Source organism: Falco peregrinus, chromosome 8 (genome assembly GCF_023634155.1).
Source record: "Falco peregrinus isolate bFalPer1 chromosome 8, bFalPer1.pri, whole genome shotgun sequence".
Taxonomy (NCBI): domain Eukaryota; kingdom Metazoa; phylum Chordata; class Aves; order Falconiformes; family Falconidae; genus Falco; species Falco peregrinus.
This window is the reverse complement of record NC_073728.1, coordinates 13,469,124-13,492,020: the sequence shown is the minus strand read 5'-3', so window position 1 is coordinate 13,492,020 and position 22,897 is coordinate 13,469,124. Positions and strand designations below refer to the sequence as shown.

General features: G+C 41.5%; 1 protein-coding gene across 1 annotated transcript in view; it reads right to left on the bottom strand.

The window, feature by feature from the left end:
- The window catches only part of ITGAV (integrin subunit alpha V), a 47,305-nt gene extending 37,350 nt beyond the window's left edge, over positions 1 to 9,955 (bottom strand). Inside the window, exons 1-2 of the mRNA XM_005237080.4 lie at positions 9,945 to 9,955; positions 8,475 to 8,605 (exon numbers count right to left, since the gene is read on the bottom strand). Coding sequence (XP_005237137.2) covers positions 8,475 to 8,605; positions 9,945 to 9,955 — 142 coding nt within the window. The remainder of the gene's footprint in view (positions 1 to 8,474; positions 8,606 to 9,944) is intronic.
- Between the last annotated feature and the right edge of the window lie 12,942 nt (positions 9,956 to 22,897).

The following is a 22,897-nucleotide window of genomic DNA, read 5'->3' as shown; positions in this document are numbered from 1 at the left end:
AAGAGCCAGACTTTATTATTATTTTATCATGGTATAACTTTTTTATTAAAAAAAAGCCTTCCCCCATACCCTTTAAAACCAGTACCTACATTAAATGAAGCAAACTGTAATACAGGTAGGATTTAAACACAGGGATTTATAAATCCGCACCAACATTTTGATATATTATAGTCAGCTTTACTACCATAATTTTCTTACAACCACTGTTGGTTTTCCTGTATTTCTAAATTCTTTTACAGTGTCTCAATAATACCTTAGAAATGTCTTTAAACCAATGATACACATTTTAAAGAGGCACTCAAATAAATATACCTCAGCAATACAAACTACGTTCTGACCAGATTAATTCAAGAAAGCGTTCAGTTTTTACACAACGCTATTTGTCAGACTAATGCAGCTGCCACAGGGACTTCTGCTTGATGGGTCATTAATTCCAAGATTATGTCATCTGGCCATGGGGTATTATTTCATATCTGTAAAGGCAGCTTATGCCATGTTTTTTCCTTTGCTCCTTCTCATTGTAGTAGACATCACATGATGACTTAACATAACTTTTTCATTAGGGAAAAAGGGCTGACATGCCAAGTCAACAGCGCTTTGTCTCACAAATTACTTTCCAGGTGGGGTGATGGTGTTGTCAAGGCAAGAACAGAAGTGCTTTAAAAAATCCATTACATAAGTGCATTGCTGCTGCTGGACCAATGGAACATCTTCGCTTTACTGCATTACGTAGGATCTAAATTTATACATGAAAACTTCTGTGGAGAGATGCTGAGCAGAAATTGCAGAAAAGGGCGGGGGGGGGGGCCGCGAATAGCCTAAGCTATCTTCAAGTATAATGACTTCTATTGGCAATCAGCTTCTGATAGCTGACACCACCTTTTTTCACTGTAAATGTTATCAGTTATAGAAACAATGGTGTTACTACAAAGCGACTGCAGCTGAGTAAGTTGATCAAGTTGTAACTTGCAGCCCGGCTGTTTGCATAGTAATGAGAAAACTGAACTAAAACATTTGCCCTGATCCTGAGTGCCAGACTTAACTGAGGTAATCATGAGTCAAGAGGCAGTGAACCGACAAGCCTGGTTCAGTGGCACCATGCTATCAATACTTAAGAAATTGTAAAATGTAAATAGTCACCCGATTCACAGAACTTCCATTAAAAAAACTGTTCTTTGTAACTATGCCAATTCAAAGTAAATGATGTCACCCCTGCTAGGTAAAGGGAAACTTTATGCAGCTAGCCAAAAGAAAGACAAACTTATAAAGTATGCAAGAGTGCTGTTTTCGTAATATCAGAGCTTTACGTGGGATAAAGCTAGCTATCTTCCATGCAAAATCTCAGCAATTTCAAACTTAGTTAATGAGCTAAAAGCAAGTGAGTACAAGCTTATCTTTACTTGTAACTCCCCATGCTGGGAGGCAGATGATGGTTTAGCAACCTTGGTTTAGCCAGAGTGTTTTCTTCATGACTCAGGGAGGCTGGAATACAGAGCTTCCCACTATTCCCCTTCCCTCTTCTGATACATGAATCCTGCTTTTTTCCCCAGGCAGTGCTAGAACAAAAGCATCTGTTCCCTTTGCCGAATATAAATAAGACACTTTTTTTTCCCAGTAAGTCATACAGTTGATATCCAGCTACACACACACAGGCAGAGCCAACAGTATTCACACAGGAGCATACCTAATCACAAAAGCATGAGCATTTTTCCACTGTCAGCTATAACAACATGTGGAGGAGGTTTTATACATTCTGCCACCCTCTTTTGTATTTGCCGTACCCAGCGCCCAGCACAGACTTCAGTTACCAAACTTCAATGGGACTAAGATAATGGTAGGTTTAGTGAGATAAAAATCAATCCATTTTACTACAAATGAATGAATGGTCTTCACAAGATTTATTGTTTTACTGTTGACTAAATCAAGAGCCTTTGAGATTGAAATGCCCATATAGATTACACCCTAATACCAATAAAACAATCTGCTAAAAATAGAAAGCTTGCTATTTACACAAAATACCACCCTATCCCACACTTCCTTATCCATCTCCTTATTCAGTAAGTGGAAAGGATAAGAGTTACGAACAACTGACTCATTTGCACAAATGATCAAAATCTCCAAAAGGCAAATATAAGCTCATGACACCCACTTCAGTCATAACTTCCCAACATCAGCAGAACTTCTGCTGCACAGTGCTACAGCATAAAGCTGCGCAAGGCAGTTAAAATACCCACTTCAAACTAAATAGGTCACAGATAGATACAGCCATGCCAAACTGGTGGTTTAGGCTTCTAAACAAAGGCTCCTATTGTCTAGAATCACCCACTTGGGGACGGGAAAAAAACCCAAAAACCCAACAACGAAACGTGGAAACATGAGGAGGAATCAGGAGAGTTTTCTCTGTGTATCTTCCTTTTCAAAAGCTTCTTTCTCCTCTTTTAGCACAGATCAAAATAATCAATCTTATAAAGAATTTCATCAAAAAATACTTAAGAACAAATCATTTCTCTAAAATTACTCTGGTGTGTCAATACACATAGGAATGGGGGAAGAGAAGGGACACTACAACTGTCAAAGTGACAAAACTTTATACAGCCAGAGGCTATGCTGAATTCTTTTTCCAAAACAATAAAAACACACCACAGAGCTGAAAACATTTGCGATGTTTTTAGTATTCAGCAGCTTCTGTAAGTTTCCCCAGTCTGGAGGTTTGAGATCTGATACAGAGAATTGAGAGAGGGAAAGCCTTTAGCAAAAGAAGGAATGACAATTTTGCAGTGCATTGATCTGCTCTACTACGTGTCTCAAAAAAGCAAAACAATACATCATCTGAGCAAGCAGATCTGTGCTAGAAACTAAATCTGCTCAAGAAATCTGCAATTCATTAGCATAGAAGTTCAAAGTTGTTTTATGAGCATATTTTCCTTTGTAACAGTTTGTAGATCTGTCTGAATTTCATCAGATTATTTTAAATACAGAAGCTCTTGAAACAGTCTCAGTGCTGTACTTTGTGATGCTGATAAAGAGCTGCACTTTCAAATGTCCTGTACCGCAGCGGGTACGTCTCTCAAAAGTTTTCTTTTGTGAGAGACACTTTATCATCAGAAAGGCATTTTGTTATATTTTTATGAAAACCCGTGGAAGCATGAAGAAATGCTATTTCTACCAACCCACTTCTCACTGTTCTTGACTGATGAAGAGCTAGGACCCCAAAGCTGAAAACTGAAGTAGTATGAATAATTATGAAGATTGTTTCCTTTTGGAAAACAAGCACATAGGAAACTTACTTGGTTTACATTAATTTGCTACATATTGCTCACATGTGTACCCTCTGATTAACTCCAACTGGTTACATGGGTCTCTGAAGAATTTTTTGTTTATTTGTCAGAATGAAAATTCAGAGCGGTCCTGCTCTCCAAAGTTCCATGGCCAAGTAATGGAGGTATTTATCTAGATGTCAGACAATTAGCTAAGTGTATCCACCCTGCTATATTCCATGTATGCCAAACTGTAAAATACATAAATTAAAATATAAAGATGACTTGCTAATTTTCCTAAAAAGCATATTTGGCCAGCCCTCTGCTCGCTGCTTTTTGTCTGGCTTTTCAGCTTTTCAGACTCCTCTTGCACAGAAAAAAAAGTGTTTAATTTTATACACAAAAAAAAATGACACCTACACAAAACAAATATATCTTGCAGAAAAACCTTTAACCTTACAAGAATCTTTTCCCTGAGCAAGATTACGGAAATACTTTCAGTAATACTCAGTACTACCTGTGCAATCCTTGCTGCGCTAGTCCACGAAGGCTGCGGAAGGAGAATAGGGGAGAGAACAGACGTGCCTTTAAAGCAGATGGGTTTGGACCTTTGTCTCAACACTGATCAGAAACAGAAAATCGACTGCTATATTAGGTGCATTCCTTTTAAAGTTTACCCACAAGAAATATGTTTTTCCTGGATAAAGCTGCTAAGTAGCTGGCAGATGAAGCCAAGTGCTAAGCTTTCTAAGAGAGGAACCACCTCTTCAGTCAGTCCTGTAAAAAGAGTGGTACTAGGGCTCAGTAAGCTGTGCGAGCAGTTTTTCCACCAGTTGCTTTCCCGGATTCTTTCTTTTTTATAAGATTCAGAACACTCCCTTATTGCTATGGATTAAAACAAAAACTATATTTTCAGTCACAGTTATCTGGTGTGGAGAACGGGTAAGAATGAAGACAAATATTTACACACCTTGACCTGTAACTTGTGGGGTTTGGTTATTCGAATGTGAAACATAAAACATCTTGCTAAGGAGAGGATTTACTAACACTGTTTATGCTTATGACAATTTTGAAGAATATACAGTCTTGAGAACATAAATTTTTCTCCAGTGCTTATCCTGAAAAAAATACAGCCTCCTACACATTCTGAAACTCTGAATGTTAACTGAGTCAGAGGGGAAAAAATCCCAAGTATTTTACATAATAATTCAATTGAAATTGTGGCAATGCTGTGGCAATTGTAGCAAGAAGTGAAGATATACAAGGATACATATACCAGAAACTTCAGTTTTGTGACAGCGGCATGTGTAGCTACTGAATTAACAAGGCAAACAGTAATAAGGCAAGAAAAAGTTCAGCACTTACACAGGACTGTTTAATCAGATCTATTTCTATCTAGATTTGCAGGATAACCTGTTAGAGTAGCAGATCCAAGCACTGCTTCGTATTTCAGTTTTGCAACAGGATCAACGAAAGTGTGCAAGTGATGAAGCTCGCTCTGGTGGTTGGTTCCCTTTTACCTTTAACCTTTATGTGTTTCTAAAAGCAAAAGCCAGCCTGAAATGCATGCATAGTGATACTTGAAAGCCTTTAAAAAAAAAAAAAAATAACTTTCTGCCCATGTACACACAAGCGCATGCAGCACAGATCCATGCCCCCCTGAATGAGGGCATTTTCTTCCACACATGTTTGTTATGCAATTTTCACATAGTCATAACTAAGTTAAATCAAAGCCAACTGATGTCAACGCTAAAATACTCAGAAGCCCCACAGCGAATCATCTTTACATTTGGAAAGTGTTAATGTGCGATACAAACATTTTGCCTTCCAAAGCCACCATGTATACCAGAACGTCAAAAGCAATTAGTATAATATGCACAGAAACACACACGCACAGACATATATACAGCATATTCTCTAGTGTATTTTTACATGAGTGTAACCGCTGTGATGGGAGATCTAGGACAACGGGAGATCCCTCTTCCCCATCGCAAATATATTGCTCTTTTAAATGAGAAAATACGCTGTGTAGGAACAGTGAAAGAGCATTTTTTTCAGCCAGCATTTAAATTTTGTAATATATGCTTTAATGAGTTTTTTTATGTTACAGGCTGGTGGGGAGGGCACCGAAAAGGGAGAAATACATCTATTTTCAGCATTAAGAGCTACACGAGTTCCATGAATGGACTCCTACTACCCAGCTCCCCTCCCAAAAGAGCTGAGTTGTCATGCACAGAAGAAATAAACAAAGCAGTGGATTTGGTACCACAGGAACTATCAGCTTAATGACTTATCATTTTCCTCTAGAAGAGCTGGGGTGAGGGTAAATGCAAATAACTACCAGTGCTGTTGTAAGGTAAGGGCTTGAACAACTCCTGCAAAGATTAACATAAAGCAGCTGGTACCTTCTCTCCTGGGCTATGTAACACCTGTTGCATTTGCCTCATGACTATGCTTCTGTGCTAATACGGCACTAAAGCCAAAAGAAAGTGTTTGAAAATAAAACCCAGTTCTGTGCAGGCACTACTGTGCAGCTGAGCTCAGTGTGGCCTTTGTACAGACGAGGAAGAGAAAAGGACCCATAAAGCTGGAGGAAATTTGACTGAAAAGCAAGGAATGTTTAAGAAGAAAAAGTAGCAATAACTGAGAGAGAGAGAAAACCCCTGCTTGCTGAACCTCTGTAAAACCCTGCTCTCATATTTATCTGTGACAGAACCACGAGACAAGTAGACAAACACAACCTCACACAGTCACAGAACAAGACTCACTCTTTCCTCCGTTCCCTTGTTATGTTCACAGCACAGAAACATGGCCTCTTCTTTGCTCTCGGGCACTGTGTGCAAGACGCAGTGGCCCAGCCTGGTCCAGGACCCACCGGCTCTGCTATCTGGCTCAGGGAAGCCGGAGGAGGAACAGGGGGCATGCCTTCTAGTAATTATAATTTTACAGCTCCATAGATGGAGTTTGGCAATGACAGGTAAACAGAGAAAATAAACACAAGTACAAATATTGTCATCATTTTTACAGCTCAGATTTCTCACTAGCTGTAAAGAACTAGAAAAGAAACCCATCTAATTAATTACGCAGAACCTATGCTGCTTTTACTGTTAACAAAACAGCTAAATGATCTTGGAGGGAGGGTGGGGGATGCGAGATAAAAATCTGCCTTGTACTGCAGGACTCAGCAATACCTCTGAGGTTACAAACCATATTCCACAAATGTTGAAGTAGTGATGGATGAACCTCAGCTCTCGCCGAGGTTGCGTTTAGTCATCTACAAAAAGCACCTTTGCATTAGCACCACAAGTCAGCGGTCAGATGTGCTTCCTATTTTCTGCAGTGAATCACAAGCCTTCACTAACTCATTACCTTCTAAGGCAGGGGCAGGCAGGAAGGGGGTTTACACTGTGTCAGCAGTAAGACATTGTCATCATAACATAGGGAATCAACCATTGTATTATGCACAGAGAAAAAAACATTTTGTCTCAGTGCATTTATTATTTTATTATGCCGAAATACAATGCCCCTTTTCACTCAGAGAATAATTGACAAATGCATTATTTCCCAACTCATTGCCACAAAGCTGGAACGAGTTAAAATGTGCCTGAAAGAAATCCTCTTAAGCCATTATGACCTGCTATTTTTCAATTTCAAGTGATTAACATGCCCATTACTTAAAGGCAAATTACAAGCAAAACTCTGTTTGTTTGCCCAGTAGCGTATACCTTAAGCACAGACACACAGCAAAGCAGCGTGGCCTCTGCATCTGTTTCCTCTGCTTGGCATATGGAAAAGCCTACTGCAAACATTCACGGTGCAAACAGATGAGTGCACTACAATTCTCATTGGAAGATGCATCTAGAACCTTTTTCATCTGTCCCTATCAAGAAGTATTTTAACTATTGTATTAGTGATGATTATTAATTAGGGACATTAGATTCTTTCTTTAAAAACAACCAACCAACATATTCATTTTCTAGTAAACAATAAGCCCAAAGTAAAAATAAATTAAATAATTAAAAACAATTTTTGCTGTCTCACACTGATGCAGACAAAATGTCACACTTTGCAGCTTAGTAGAGTAAATAAAGAGACTGATAATGACTTGGGGTTTGTGTGTACCATTATGTACTACTTCCCGCTCCCCCTGCCTCCCTGAGAACTGATAACATAATAACTTCCAGGAAAATATATAGAGATTTCAGAAATCTGAATACCAACGACATTTGGTGGTACACCTAGACAATGGAATTGAAAGAAGAGTTTCTCCACTCTATCACACACGATTTACGAAGGCTGCATAAATCTAGTATCCTTTGGACTGCCAAGCCAAAATACCAGCAGAGGCAAGAATGAATTACAGCCAATTAGACCTTAAAAGCACAGGTGCTTCCTCTGCCCTACACAACATGGGTCTTACTAATCCACACCCGTGACATGGAAAGGTTTTTCCACTTGCCTGAAACATGCTGTGGAAAACAGGATTCAACACGGAATGGGCTGAAGCAGAAATGCAGTGCGTTCCCATATGACCTGCCACAGCCTATGGAAATCACTGTGTGTACCAGAGTGTGAAGACCGAGTGAAATGTTTTAATGTCAGCACTGTTGCTGCCCAGCTGTAGTACACTTCAGAAATAAGTAATGCCCTTGACCTGAGGCACCCTGAGTGCTGCTATCATAAACACCACAAATACTATGAAGCTACATCCAAGGGGAAAAGGTAAAAAAAAAAAAAATAATCTATTTTTTCAACAGCAAGTTTATACTCCCAGTTTCACATTAAACTTCTGAGTATTTCTGCCTCTACCATCTTTGGTGATAACTAAAAAGTATCTTTCATTACATGCCCTGTTCTAAACAGGCAATAAACCCCTTGGGATTTATTGGGAATGAGGTTGCTAAAAGTTTTAGGATTGCTGGAAAGTACAGAGGAGAAATATAAACAGGTTAAAACAAAAGAAGAATAATGTATGCTCACTCAGGCTTTCAGCACATACCAAGGGACAACAGAATTCTAAGAGAGGAGGGGAAAAAAGGGAAGTGGAATAAAAAAAGAAACCAACAAAACCAAGCCTTGACTACTTGCCAGTCCAAAAATGGCTGCATTCACATCGTCCATCAAGAAATCCCACGAGTCTGAATCCCCTTCTGCTCTCTCCACACTAGGATTAGAGCAGAGACACCCCATCTCCCCTCACAGTGAACTATGTGTTACCTGTGGAGTCAAATATAATCGGCTGGCAGTTTCTGTTTGAATTCCAGTTTACATTTGAGCCACCTGGCCACCTTCTACGATGTTGTGCTGGGTAGTGTTTGCTTTTGGAGCTCCCACCAGAAGAAAATATTCTGCAGTGAAAAGAAGAAATAAAACAAAGGTTTTAGACACTTAAGGCACAAACATGACCATCAGAGTAAGTTCTTTATGACATCTAAAGAATTGCTAAGGCAAAAGCCTTGCCCATTCAAATCTAAATCTGACTAGAAACTAATTTGAGTTTCAGATAAATTCATATTAGGCTTTAGGTCTTGCAAAGCAAAAGCAGGCAAAAAAAAGAGACACATTTATCATAAAGAAAGAGACAAAAGATGCTAAGAGAAAACTAAAGTATTAAAACTGTATTTGAAATGAGATAAACACCTTTTTTATTCTTTCTTTCCTTTCAAAAATATGTAGGTATGCAGAACAGAAATCACGTACTTCTGTAATTTAAGTCATCAGCTCGCATAATTTCTCGTTAATTTTGTATGTAAGAGTCATTCACAGAAGTCAGTCAAAAATAGAAACAATATATAAACAAAACAGTGCTGCTGAGCTCAGAAGGTACTAAGGTGGTGAGTCAGCCTAGTATTGGCAAATGCTCTTAAAAAGAATCGAGTACTCAACTGACTGTCAACCACAGGTTTGTACATTAATGAATCTTTTACTGAAATTTATGACATAGTACTCTCTTATTAAGATCTGTTGTATTTCTATCAATCTCTGCTTATACAAACATGTTAAGAGACTCTGAGCAGGAACTGCTAGAGATTATTATGCCTGTGCAGGTGGATAAAATTCAGAAGTTGCACAGTAAGAAACAGACCGAGTACAAAGCCAGACCAAATGAGGTTTCCTAGCGTCTTCCAACAAGGCTATCAACATCTTCCAAGAACTCTGACATCTCTGAGACACCACTTGACTCATTAGCAGTTTCCTGAGGGAAGTCAATTTTGAAGTATAGACAGTCATTGACACAAGGCATAACACTACATGCTTCCTTCATCAGTAATCTGCTCTGTTGTTACTGATTAAGGACTGTTTACGAGAGAACAGAGCTTTGCAAGAGCAAGTCTTATCATCCTGTATTGGGCATTATGGTTCTTTAGTTTTGCAACTGGGTTAGCTGCAGAAGCTGCGCAAGACTGGTTGGGAGTGAAAGTCTACGGGTAGGCAGATCCAGACTTCTAAAACTTGCTCTGGTTTTCAGTCACCTTCCAGACTTCATTTTAGTACAGCACTAAGATTTCTTAACATGTAAATACCAGGTATAAACACACAGCAGCTCATCAAAGCTCAATTAATACAAAGACCAATGTAAGCTACTAGTTTTTCAACCTCAGTGATTTTCAGAACCTTAAAAAATTTCCTGGTGTGGACCCTGATAGAAAATCCAGGCTAGCTTGGCACCCATTTTGTTTTCCTTACCTGCCACTCATAGACTCTCTAGATTCCAAGAACAAGAAATTTGAAATGCTTTCATCAACCCAAAATGTTCTCTCTGGTCATAACAGAAATGCTTAAAAATAAATGCCAAGAAAACACATTAATTACAATAACAGCAACCTATTAAACAAGTGGTAGCTTGCCTCCCACTTTCGTATCACTAGCTTTTGAGAAGCACCCCCATAATTAATGTTTTTAAAATGTGTTTTTTTTAAAAAAACACTCCCATACTAATAATATATTTTAAATCTTTCTTAAGATAATCTTTGCGATGAAGTTTATTAACAAGATTACCAATAAAGGAATCATTAACTCTACAAAGGTTTAGTCACCTCTTTTCCCAAAGAAAAAAAATAAAAACAAAAAAAAGCGTTGTTATCATCATAGACCAAATGAGCAGATTTTGTCACAGGTCTTATAACATACAAATTACCTAAATATAAAGAAGTCTCTAGTCCACATGCTTTGGGAAAGGGAACACAGAGGGAAGAACCATTATTTCTGTATGCTATGCTCTGATACTACCGATCTCCTACATGATGCAACCATCTGCCCCAAGACAAAGCTGTGGATGAGACTGGGAGCACACTGACATCCTCAGCAGTTCAGCTTCGGGAGGTGCACTTACAGGAGTAATCCCTTCCCACTGCTTTGCCATAGGCCAATAACGAGAAACTGGTATCTCCACGGACTTGTATACTGGAAGACAGACTATCAAACGCAGTTCTTTTAAAGCACAGCGTGTATGAGAAACCTTTTTCAGTTTCTGCAAAGTTATGTTTGGTCACTTAGTACTACAGTTAACTTAATATTACAGTTATGCCCTCTGTCAGGCACCGCATAGCACCCTGATACAAAACTACCACTTTGACTCCTGAAATAGGTCTTTCATACTGGACTTCTAAATACGCTTTATTTTATACCCAGCAGGCCAAACCAGACTATGGAACAGCAGCTGGAACGTTCAAGAATTAATAACACTCCTTTGTTGTCAAGCTAGTCAATCTAAACGGCTTTAGCTCAACTAAATTTACTTAACTTCTAGTACTTACGTAAAGAACAAGCAATAAATAAAAATTCACCAAAGTGACAGTAAAGGTGTAGAAACAGACAGGTGTAGTGACACAGAGGACACGCAAGCAAAACAACCTAACAAGGCTTATTTTACTAAACATCTTTCGCTAAGCATGCTGCAAAACAGTTCACTCAGCTTTCTACCTAATATATAATTGCAGGCATCGCTGAGCTCGCTGTTCACCACTACCCTTCTTGCCCCTCCAACAGCTTAAGGGAACCTGCAGGCACTTCCAGTCTGCGTTGTGTGAGCATTGATCCCCCTCAGATGATGGGGAAGACACAGGTCTGTGTCTGGAAGACACCACATACACTTATTTCTGGCTATTTCAGGAGGCAAAATACCAGTCTCCATAGGCATGAAGTCAAAAACTGAACACCTTAGAGCCTGTTCCTGTAAAACCTACATAGCTACTGTGTTTCAATCATGAGCCTACATTTAAGATAAGCTAGGGCTGATCTTAGCAGATATAGACTAACTCCTAGTCACACCAAAAAACCGAGAAAAGTCCCTGAAAAATATGAAGGTGTCTTCCATGCTGTCTGAAAAGCACTAGTGCCCAAGTTTAAAAAAAAAAAAAAAAAAGCAGCCAACCTTTTCTTTCACAGACATGCACTTGGAGGTCAAAAAATAATGGAAATGTGCCAAGCAGGGATTTCAATGAGAGCTGAGTCACATCATTCCTTATCAGGAAACATGGAAGAAAGTTTACTATATGTATTTAGCAGTCTCCTGATAACTTTGCAGCCACACACGCTGACTTAAAAATAAAGGGAGGGACACAAATAGAACCCTTTTCCTTTTAGTACTAAGAATTAAAGGATTAAGATAGCACAGAAAGATGTTGCAACACATGCAAGTTAAGACAGGATGGCTTCTAACATTTGTAGGCAATAAAGAAATGCAAACAAGGCTGTCCGATGTACTGCAAAAAGACTTGCTCAATCGCTATAGAATTTGTTTATAAAGTTTTACGAGTTAAGGATCGCGAGAGAAATCCCCTCGGCGAGAAGGAAGCCAGCATCTCTTCGAGCTTAACAGCCCTTTCTTACGACGGAAAGGAAGGGAGGCAAAAGCTGGATCTTAGCGTAGCCTGCACTTGACAAATACGGCCTCGTTCGTTACAGCAACAGCACGACTTCGGAGTTATCACAGGTCTACCCAGCGGCCCGAACCGCACCGGCAACCGCACGTTGCGCGACGCCCCTTTCACGCAAAACGCGCACGTCTGCGGGCGGCAGCTGCGGCGGGGGGGGGGGGGGGGGGGGGGGGGAGGACGGACCGGCCCCGGCCCCCGGCGCGCCACCGCGCAGCCGAGCGCGGCGCCCCGCCACGGAGCCGGCATGATAGACAGCGACCGAACCGCTGACGCTTCACGGGACAGACCCTCAGGTGTGCCCCGTAGCGAGACAAAAGGACGGCACCCGCCGCCATCCCTCCGCGCCGTACGGGCCACCCCCGCCACCGTGCGCACCGGAGAGCGGCGAGCCGCCTCGGAAACGCCAGCGGCGCCAAGTGTACGCCTCGTTCGAGCCCAACGGCCGCACGACATCAGGCTCCGCTGCCGGTTGAAGGGGTCCCAGCAAGCAGGGCCACCCCCGATGGGGGGGGGGAAAAGCAGCCCGGTTGGCGTGCCGGCCCTGCCCGTGCCCCTGCCCACGAGGGTCCCGGTGCTCCGGCACGGCTCCACCGCAGCGCTCCCCATCCCCGCCCCGGGCCCCAGCAAGCGGCTCCCATCAATTAATTGCTTCTCCCCGAGAGCCGCCCCGGCGCCGGCTCTCCCCCCGGCCCGCAGAGCGAACGCAGCAGCGGCTCGGCCGCTGGCACCGGGGGCTGCGCCTGGCCCCCGCCTCGCTCTCCTCATCCTCCCCCGGGCTGGCCGGGCCCATTCACCTCGCCGGGACAACGGCACCTCGGCCGCGGCCCCGCCAGCAGCGCGGAGCGGAGTGAGGGTCCGCCGGGCCGGGCCCCTCGCCCCGGGGAGCAGCAGTCCCGGCCGGGCCGGCAGCGGCTCCACGGGGCGGGACGCGGCACTTACGAGGAGGGGTCGGGAGCGAAGAAGTCCACGGCGAAGCCGAAGTAGCTGCCCTCTGCGCCCGAGTAGACGGCCGGGCGCTCCACGTCCAGGTTGAAGGCGCTGCCCGGGGCCAGCGCGCCTCCCAGCACCACCAGCAGCCACAGCCGCGCCATGGCCCGGCGCCGCGCAGCGCTGCCCTGGCCGGGGCGGAGGGGCCGCGCGTTTCCCGCGGCCGGCGGCGGGGCGGGGAGCGGAGTCACTTCCTCCCGCCCTGCGCCCAGTTCCCTTTTCTCCTCGGGACAGGGGCGGCAGGAAGGAGAAGCGGCATCATGTGGTGCCGGGGGCGGGCCCTGCTCCGCACCGGGCCGGGGCTGCCGCGCCGCTCCCCGCCCGCCTCTCCCTTCCGCCAGCAGCGAGCGGGCAGGGCCGGGCCCGGCCCACGCAGGCCCTGCCCGAGGGGCGACGGCGGCTGCGGGGGCGAGCGGGGCACGGGCCGTGCCCCCGGGGCTGGGGCACCTGAGCCTGGCCGCGGCGGCCCGGAACGGCCGAGTGCGAGGGAGCGGCGGCGGGAGCAGGCGCGTCCCTGCGGCCCCTGAGGGAGCCGCGCCTGGCAGCGCTGCCTTGGCGGCGCCTTTCCGCCAGCCTCGGGGACGGCCCGCTGCAGGGGGGCGTCACGCAGCACTGAGAGAAGTTAAGTGCCTGTGCGGACCCATCCGAAAAAAAAAATAATTTCCACTCCAATAGCATAGTAAGTGAAATCACTTCAAATGGCAGGTGGCAGCTGCGCACGAGAGCCCTGCCAGCAGGAACAGGGACACTGAGCGCCCTGTCTGAGACCTGGGTACATAAAACCTCCCGGAGGGCGTCTCACCTCCCATTTTCACCTCTCTGGGGAAGATGGGGCGAGCTGGACCCTCCGCAGTCACAGCTGGTGGCCCTTGGGCCATCTGCCAACAACCAGAAGATGCTGTCACTGTCGCTGAGGTAGCCGTGGAGCCCTCACGGCCTTGCCCACATCAGCCCACAGCCCGGGTCAACAACTCACTAGAGCAGCATTCCAAGGGAAGGAAAACATGCTGGAACACCTGTAAACTGGAATTAATTCATACACATTTACAATACTATTCCCTAAAACCCAACACCGCTACCAGGTAATCAGTTTCATGCTGTGGCCACCACACGTCTCACCTTTTTAGCCTTGCTTTGCTCATGGGAGGGTGATGAAACATAAAGGGAACAAATCATCATGTTTCAAGCTCTAAATACAAGTTAAAAAATATCCCACGCATTTAGCAATGGGCCAGATTCAAAATTAAGGGAATCCTGAAAGAACATGGTTTCTAAAATAAGCATATGAAAACCCACAAAGCTCTACAAGAAAAAGCCTCAGAAAATGCATCGCTTGGAGAGATTATGCTGAGGCCTCTTTAACAACAGTGAGGAATTCTAGCACAATAGCTGCAACAAAAAGTTGAAAATCCTGTCTGAAAGGGCTTATTTAAGAATGGAAATTACATCAGTTACAGTGTCTTCCTAAATATTGGTGTAAGTCCCCACCCTCAAGCTTCTGAACTGGATGTGGGAACTATTGGTGAAGTTTTGGACTTGCATTCAACAAAAGGTCATTTTACTTTGAAAACGGTTGAAGTGACTAAGTGGGCTTCTACAGACTTGTTTCTAAAAAGAAATAAAAAAGGTGCATCAGGTAGAGCTAACAAGATTCAGAGCAAGCAAAATTAGAAGTCACTTACTGAGAAAGTTTTCAATGGAGAGCAATCATCGTGGCAGAAAACAAAACTATCAGGAACACTGGCAGGCAACTCAATACATAGAAGCATTAAGTTTGTGAAAGAACTGCTAGTTAACCTACTGAAGAGAGATGGAATTTAATAATCATGAAGTATTCCTGAAGTTTTGATGCAATTGGCTTAATTCAATGTGTACAAAGTAGTGTATTAAAACTGAACTACGTGCATTTAACATTGTCTGTCATCTTTTAATGAAATATTCCTTCAAAGAACCCAAGGACTTCTGATACCAAAAAAGAGAAGTGCTTTTTCCATCACCAACTCATGAATTACTTCTCAGAATTAGTATCAAGTTTCCTGTTTTCCCTTGGCATGCAAATTTACCGTCACTGGTGGTGGTGGTTTTTTTGGGGGCGGGTTGGGGTTTTTTTGGTTTTGTTTTCTTTTATTTATTTATTTTTAAAGTGCTGTCCAATCCGCCTACATTCACTGATACTATGGTATTTAGGCTTACAAGAAAAAAAGTATGATGTGTAAAGGATTCCAAGAGAAAGAACTGAACATTGACGTTAGGTGATCATTGATTTTTCACCGAGAAAGTTTCATTAAAAACTTCAGTATTATCATATCTTAATACAGTCAGATTTTATGATAACAGACAAGCTAAATGAAGTAGTATTGAAGCCAAGAGAAACTACTACAGACTAAGAGAAAGAAGCTGTGTAACGGCAACCTTTTTAAAGCTGGATGTAACATACATACATTGTATTCTACACCATGGATTCTTGACAAGCTACTGCTACTTACTGTTAGTTTTTTACAAGTTCACTTGGAAAAATTACCCATATGAGGAGAAAAACAAAACAAGGGTAGAAAGTGAGGACTGCACGATAAATAATTTCATTGAAGAAGGGTTGCTACTTCAGTGTTCCATTTAAAAAAAGCTTTACAACTGAACTGTTTCCTCTCATCTAGAAATACACACGTTACCTTCGTATTTGTGGCACTGTTGCTGTCCTGTAATAAGCAAATAATACATATTGTTCATATCTCTATTTCAAAAAATGTATTTTAAATGTAGGTTTTTCAGCAGTCTCAGTCTGCAAAGGAAGAACACGTCCAAACATTTCCATTTATTTGTTCTCACAACTTCCCTGTCTACAGCAAAGTGTATCACTGCCTGGCAAACAGCAGCATGCAAGGTAAGTGGTTTATTCAAATAAATCCATGGCAGAGCCAGAAAGAGGAACCAGGTAATCCTGTTTTCCAGTCACTTGTTCTTGACACCAAATGATAATTCCTTAGGGAAGCCAACTCAAAAATTCTTATCCTATGAAGAAAAGGAGGAGAGTTCCAATACCTAGGCTTGATACTTGTTGCTCTTTTTCCTGACTTTGCTGCCGCTTCAAAGGTAAAAAAAAAAAAAAAAAAAAAAGTCATTAACAAAGATGGACTTTTATTGTTATTTACAGACTTCTCTTACAGCTGTTGTACTAGACCCGATCAAAGCACAACTGCAGATGAATTAATAAGTTCCAAAATTCTAGCAAATAGGGTAATAAACTAAAAGAACAGAGTTGGTTTTATGTACTTTGATGAGTAAGTCAGTAGCTTAAGGAAAAGGAGGATTTATTTTCTTCACTTGATTAACTTTACAACATTAGACAAACAGTGAAGGGCAAGTTATTTTTAAGGTATCAGAATTGTCTTACCAACTGATACATTTTGGCTTCCTAAGGACAGGTTGTACAGCACTACTGCTTGTCGTCAGCAAATCGCTAAAAGACGGGCCAGAGAAATAACTCAGACTTTACATAGAGTCAGAAGTTACTCATCCCCAGGGAAGTCTTTTCTTCAAACCACTTCCTCTTTTCGAGAAGATTATTTCTTTTTTGACAGCTGTTTTGTGCTTATCTGCTTTCTCCCAGCATCTGGGCCGAGAAAGGTGAAACTGCCTGTTACTGTCCTGACTCAGCACCAAGCGCCCTGCTCTGCTCCCACCGAGTTTAGTCACCAGTTGCAAGCGGAAGCAGTGGCGTCGCTGCTGTCTGGCCTTAATTCAGAACACAATCACAGTCAATCAGTCTAGACAGCCTGAGAGCATAGCCAGATCTCCCTACATGGTATTGTACACCCCCCAGCCTCAACATGGGGTGGGGGTGGAAATGAAGTGTACAGGCTTGGGATTATACTTCTAGTCAAAGGCATTCTTACTGTAAATGAAGGGAAGTATTTTCTGTTGCAGAAGAGACTGAGCAAGCGATTCCATTGCTTGCACTGAGCTACTGTGTCAAACAATCATGAGCAGAGGAATGAAAGCCTAAACCAGACTTAGCTGCTAACATAAAGCAGGAAACACCATTCCAGTGAAGATGCATTTTTTCTTTACTAGCTGGTTTAGTTCTCAGCATGACTAACAAATAGATAACAGCTACTAAGGTCATATTACAGGATCTAAACAAATGAATTCTATGTTTCTATATTTATTCTCCTGTTATCTCTAGTTTTCAGTTTATAGGCTACTGGCTGAGGTATTCAGTGGTGAAAATTAACCACTGAGAAGTTGGCAGGACTGGGATTGCTTTTAACAAGGCACCAAAAATTTTCTCTGTATTTATAATTGAATGAAATGATTTTGGAATTCTTTGGAGTCAAAAGAACTGCTTTCCATTATTCAATAGATAAAACAAACTTCCTGTACCAAGTTGTTAGTCTTGTTAGTATTTACTCTTACAACCAGTTATTACACAGTTGAATAAAATTTTGCAAAACACAAAGCACTTTTCAGTACACAGGCACTCGGGTTTTTTTGCTGTTCCTGAGTTTCCAGCCTGTAACATGGATGGAGTATTTCAGAATATTTTTCCTTTACAATTATGGTTCCTTCTCACAACGTTACACTCATCAGCAAGAAATGGATAAAGTCCTATAATTTGCTAGAAATTGTGAATGTGTAAGCCAGCACAGTTCTACTTAAAAGGCTCAGGAAGATGTCCTGTATGCAAGCAATAATCTTCAGCCTCTTAGCAAATCCACTACTTCATAGTATCAGTAGTATTAACATCTGAAGCAGAGAAAGGATTACCACCGATTTGTTCATCGATACCGCTGTTAGTCTCCCAGAAAATCCTTTATCAACATGAGAGTTCAAGTACATATTTTGCTCTTGTGCCATCTAGACACCTGGGCTTGTACAGAGGCTTAGCTGCCCTGGACAGATTTTTTAAGAAAACACTCAGTTTCTAACAAGGCAGTAGAAAGCAAGACTAACTTGACCAAAAAGATAGACTTCACATATTATTTTGGTTTAGTGAGTTCACGTCTTATTTCTATTTCAATATTAATATTTCATCTTCAATTTCTTGAAAAAAATATTAATCTGAAAAGTATGGAAGCATTACTGGATGGAAAACCCGAGGAAACCACCACAGCTATGTTGTAAGCTTGATGTGCCTTATTGCTCCTATGAGCAGCCCACCACATCAGCAACATCTCATTCGTCACGCAAAAGCTGTTACTGCCCTATAGCCTTGGGCTAAGGTTTTCTTCAAAACAATGAGGGTATGACTGTGTTTTAAAATCGGCTCCTGGCTGGTGAACAACCCTCAGCATAGAGTTCACAATCTTCCAGTCTAAAAAGGAAATGAATCATACCAGGATTTTTTTCCTGATTTGTTCACTACTGATAGCTGTATTACTTCAATATCAGTCAATGTCTGAATGAATGAAACACAATCCCCTTTGAGTGATTTGTAGAATGCTTGTCACTTACCAGGCCTTTGTTTTTGTTTTGTTTTGTTTTTCTTTTAAGAGTAGCATTTCATAGCATCAAATTCAGGGACAGTTCTGATTTATAAAAGGATTCATATTTCTTCACTGTGACAAAATTAAGCATTATAAATCATGTGAGGCATTATAAATCATGTGTTTCTCAGTTTTTGCTTCACAGAGCACTTCTGCAGCTCTAACAAATGTATCCAGATGTTGCTCAGTAACAAAGAATTAAATATTTTTAAAAAATATTTTTAAGCAGTACTTTTACTCTAGAGAAAAGGATCGACAGGAAATAATGTAATAAAGCAGCAGCAGATCAGGAAAAAAACCAGTCTCTGTAGTATTCTCTGCACCATCTCAATAAAAACGTTTTAATAAAATCCATGCGTATATGAGATGTAACAGAAAGTTAAATACCACCCTATTCCATTAACAGATGGGGTGTGGGAACACACTAGCCCAAAAGGGAAAGCCTGGGAAGTCACCACACCTACCCCCATAGTCAGCGTGACGCCTTGGGCTAAGCACAGAGACAGGGGTCTCATATCTTCTGGTGCAAAAGGTCTCAGCAGAGCTTTCTAGAAAGAGATCGGGAGAATTTGTTATCTAGAGAATGTAATGGGTGTGGCTTTGTGCTTTCTAGAATAGGAAAAGAAAACAGATGAGAGGAAAACATCAAAATTGCACACTTCCTTTGCTCTTTGATCTCACACAGAATGTGCGTATTGTGTACAAAAGATGTTTCTGTATTTGTGTCTCCTACTCTACTGGAAGATGCTATGCAAGGTCAGCTCTGTGTAGCCCACAAGATGGAAAAGCTCCAGCTCCCTGTGCTAGTGACCACTGCAGCAGCAGCTCCTTCACAGCCCAATTCCATCGGACTAACCACACTTAGACCTGTACTTCTTCCTAATCCACCCTTCTGTTTTCACCCTGCAGAGCTCATAGATATGAAGCAGGCACAATTAATAGAAGAGTGCTAATATTATGCCTGATTAAATAATCATCCCTTCTATTTCTTCATCACTCTTTTCTCCATCTTTTCCTTCCTTTCCAGAGAAGGTAAATTGATTGCTATATGCCACAAATTTAACTCTACTCTTTTGCATTCACAAAAGATGCTCCAGAACACACTGCTTTTCTGCAGCTCCCCAAAGATGAGGAAGAAATAATTATTTTTTCCATTATCTGGTTCTTTAGCTGCATCTAAATGTCTAACCTAAGAACCTTTCCCCTTTCTCCTTGTCACTGTTTTCATATAATTTTAAGTACTGTCCTTTCTGAGGAGCCCATCAGCCCTTGAAAGTGCATACAGATCACAACACACACTGTTTTTATTTAGAAAGTGGAAGTGACTATGCTGGCAGGAATACTTGTGAAACAGTATTCTGCCAGGAGGAAAGAGAAACAGAACACTTCCCAACGACCAGGATGTATAAGCACATAAGACAGGGGTCACTTTCTACAAGTTTTCCATTTATGGAGAATTTCCAGAAGACGAGGCAATTTTGAGTTTTCTTACATTCTTGCCTGCTTCTAGTAACATAGAAATATAGGAGATCACTTCTTCCTGCTACAGAGATGCTGCCATTCCTGTGCACTCTAGGGCAAATAACCTATTTAGTAAAAGTGTGACAGTTCATTATGTACAAGTTTATTTGTATTCCCTAGTTTTTGAGCATTTGTCACCGATTTTTCTATTTTTTTTTTAAATCGTGCATTTCAAAAGTAACCTAATAAAGCTCAGTCTCAAACAGCAGTCATCTTTGCTTTTTAGTTTACTGTTCTGGAAACGTAATGCCACATCTTGCACCTTGAAGCATCTGTCCTCCAGTGCTCCTGTATTACAGTAACACTTCCACGTTCCTGCTAAAGGACTTGGAACAAAGCCAAGTTTAAAACATAAAAATTCCCTGGTTATCAACAGGAAAAAAAAAATATATCTTTGGAAACCGCTCTATGCTTAGTAATGAGTTCAGACTTTAAAGGCTTTGAGAATTATACGGCAAAATAGTAATCGGGTGCAGAGCAAGTAGGATTGAAAGGCAATAAAGCCACGCTCCTTTCTATCTGATACTGTAACCTGGTATTTCTGTGTGGGATAGAATCTAAACCTGCTATTTATAGAATACACACTTTTTGTATTGACAAGATTGAAGAGCTTGTGGTATAAGTGTAGTTCTGACACCTGCTAGGTTCTTGTTCGAAAGAAGAGTTCAAAGTTAGACAACAGCAGTTAAACTCCTGTTGATCCCTTATAGTTTATTCCCTCTTATTTTGACTCTAGTCTGTCAGACCCTTGAAGAGACAAGATCTTTGCTGTGTCCTTTCTGACCAACCTTCCTAACCCTTCTTCTCTCCATTTTCTAAACAAACCCTGCAGCGTTTAGAGCCAGCTCAGGAGAGCACACTGCTGGGCAATCCTGTGCTTGTGCCCGTGGTGAGAGCCCAAAGGGAGAACACTGCCAGCTAGTTTACACAACCATTACTAAGCTAGTTGATATGGATTAGAAAGGATAGTCAGGAAAGCCTCCCTTATGTAGTGTTTACACTTGGAAGAGACAGAAGACAACAAGAAGTGATGAAGAGTAAACATTTCTTAAATAGGAACTTTGCTGTTATCCAATTATAAGGAGGCAATAAGTTGCAAATACAGATTTAAAAAGATGAATTGACCTTGAATTTTAAAGTAGCCTACTGTTCCCAAACCACAACATCTAAACTACCTGACATGTCAGACATTACTAAGATTGGTAGAAAACATTGACTGAGAGTTTGTGATGGGTTTGTAATTATCGTATAGAGACTAAACTACCATAATGTCTTTGACACCATTTTTACACACTGTGTTCGGAGCACAAGACCAACAGCCTCAGCATCAGAAGGTAAACCAATGAATAAATAAATAAATAAATAAAACAAGAACGGAGATAAAACATGAACAGGACAGAAGGTCTCCTAGAATGGCAAGCCTGCTAAAATTTATTAGAGGCTTGGGAAAGTAAGGTTTTAGCAGGTTTTCTACAACTACAAGAAGTGGACTACAGCCACATTACACACTGACAAGACAGTTTGATTCCAACACAGATCCAAGGATGCAGCAGCCATAGCACACATTTCCCTAATGGCTGGCTATACAATGAATACTGTTTTGCCTCGCGAACCTTCTGCAACAATTTGCTCCTCTTCAGGAATGCTTCTGCTTCTTTCCAGGCCTTTTTTTTTTTTTTTTCCCCCTCCCCTCTTTTTTTCTTTTTTTCAAGCAAAGCCACGATGCTTTCTTTTCCCTTGTATCTTGCTTTAATTTAGGAGTCCATCTCATTTTTGAAGTCTGATCGAGTATACTTTGGGAACATCTCTTCAATTTTAAGCCAGACTTGCTCAAATTTATGTCCAAATGTATTACAAAACTTTGTAACCATTTTCCATCACAAAATGTAAAACAAAGAAGTTACCTCCGAGGTATCTCTCACTGAAAAAATTTTGATATTTTATGATCAAAATAATTGATTATTTTTGCTATACATTTCAATAATGTGTTATGAAGGAGCCTATTGTGGTCACATATTAGGGCTATAACATCATCAATGAATAAAACATCTCAGCCTTATTGCTAATATCAGCAACAGCCACTCTCTGTAAAAAGACAGAGCATCTATTGAGACGAAAGAACTAAAAGTGACAGACTAAGCCAAGATCACTTCCAAGCCTCCAATACTAGTGCGAGGGAGAAAGAGAAGGGCAATTTGCAGATATCACTGTAAAAGCACTTAAGGTGATCATAGCTACATAAAATACACCTAGTACAAAGACTATTTGCTCCATTAAAGATTTTACCAATTAAGGCCTGTTCATAGCAGAGAATCAAGCATCTTAGGAGGAGATAGTTTCTAATTCTGTAAGGGGGAAAAAAAAAAAAAGTCTGTAGCACTGAAATACATCAGGAGAATGTGTTCTTCACAACTGAAATCCATCAGCTCCTCCTTTGATATCCACTTTCTCTACTTAGCATCAAGTCAAAGCAGAGGAAGGCATAGGACATCATTTCCTCCAAGTATTTTTTCCTAGAGATCCGATAATGCAAGCTAGTAGGAGTCACGTTCAAAACAAGATGTAACAGAACTGTGGAACTGTTGGGTTTCCAAAAGATGCTAAAAACATATAAGGATTCAAGGGAGCAACAGCTCACAATTACTTGGAAGCAAAAGCCATCATGGGCTACATCTAGTAAAGGAAACTTAAATTTAGAATTGTTGGAAGCTACACATGACAAGCACTCCTGAGAAGTACATGGGCTTGTCCTTTTCTTACCTTTCTTCCC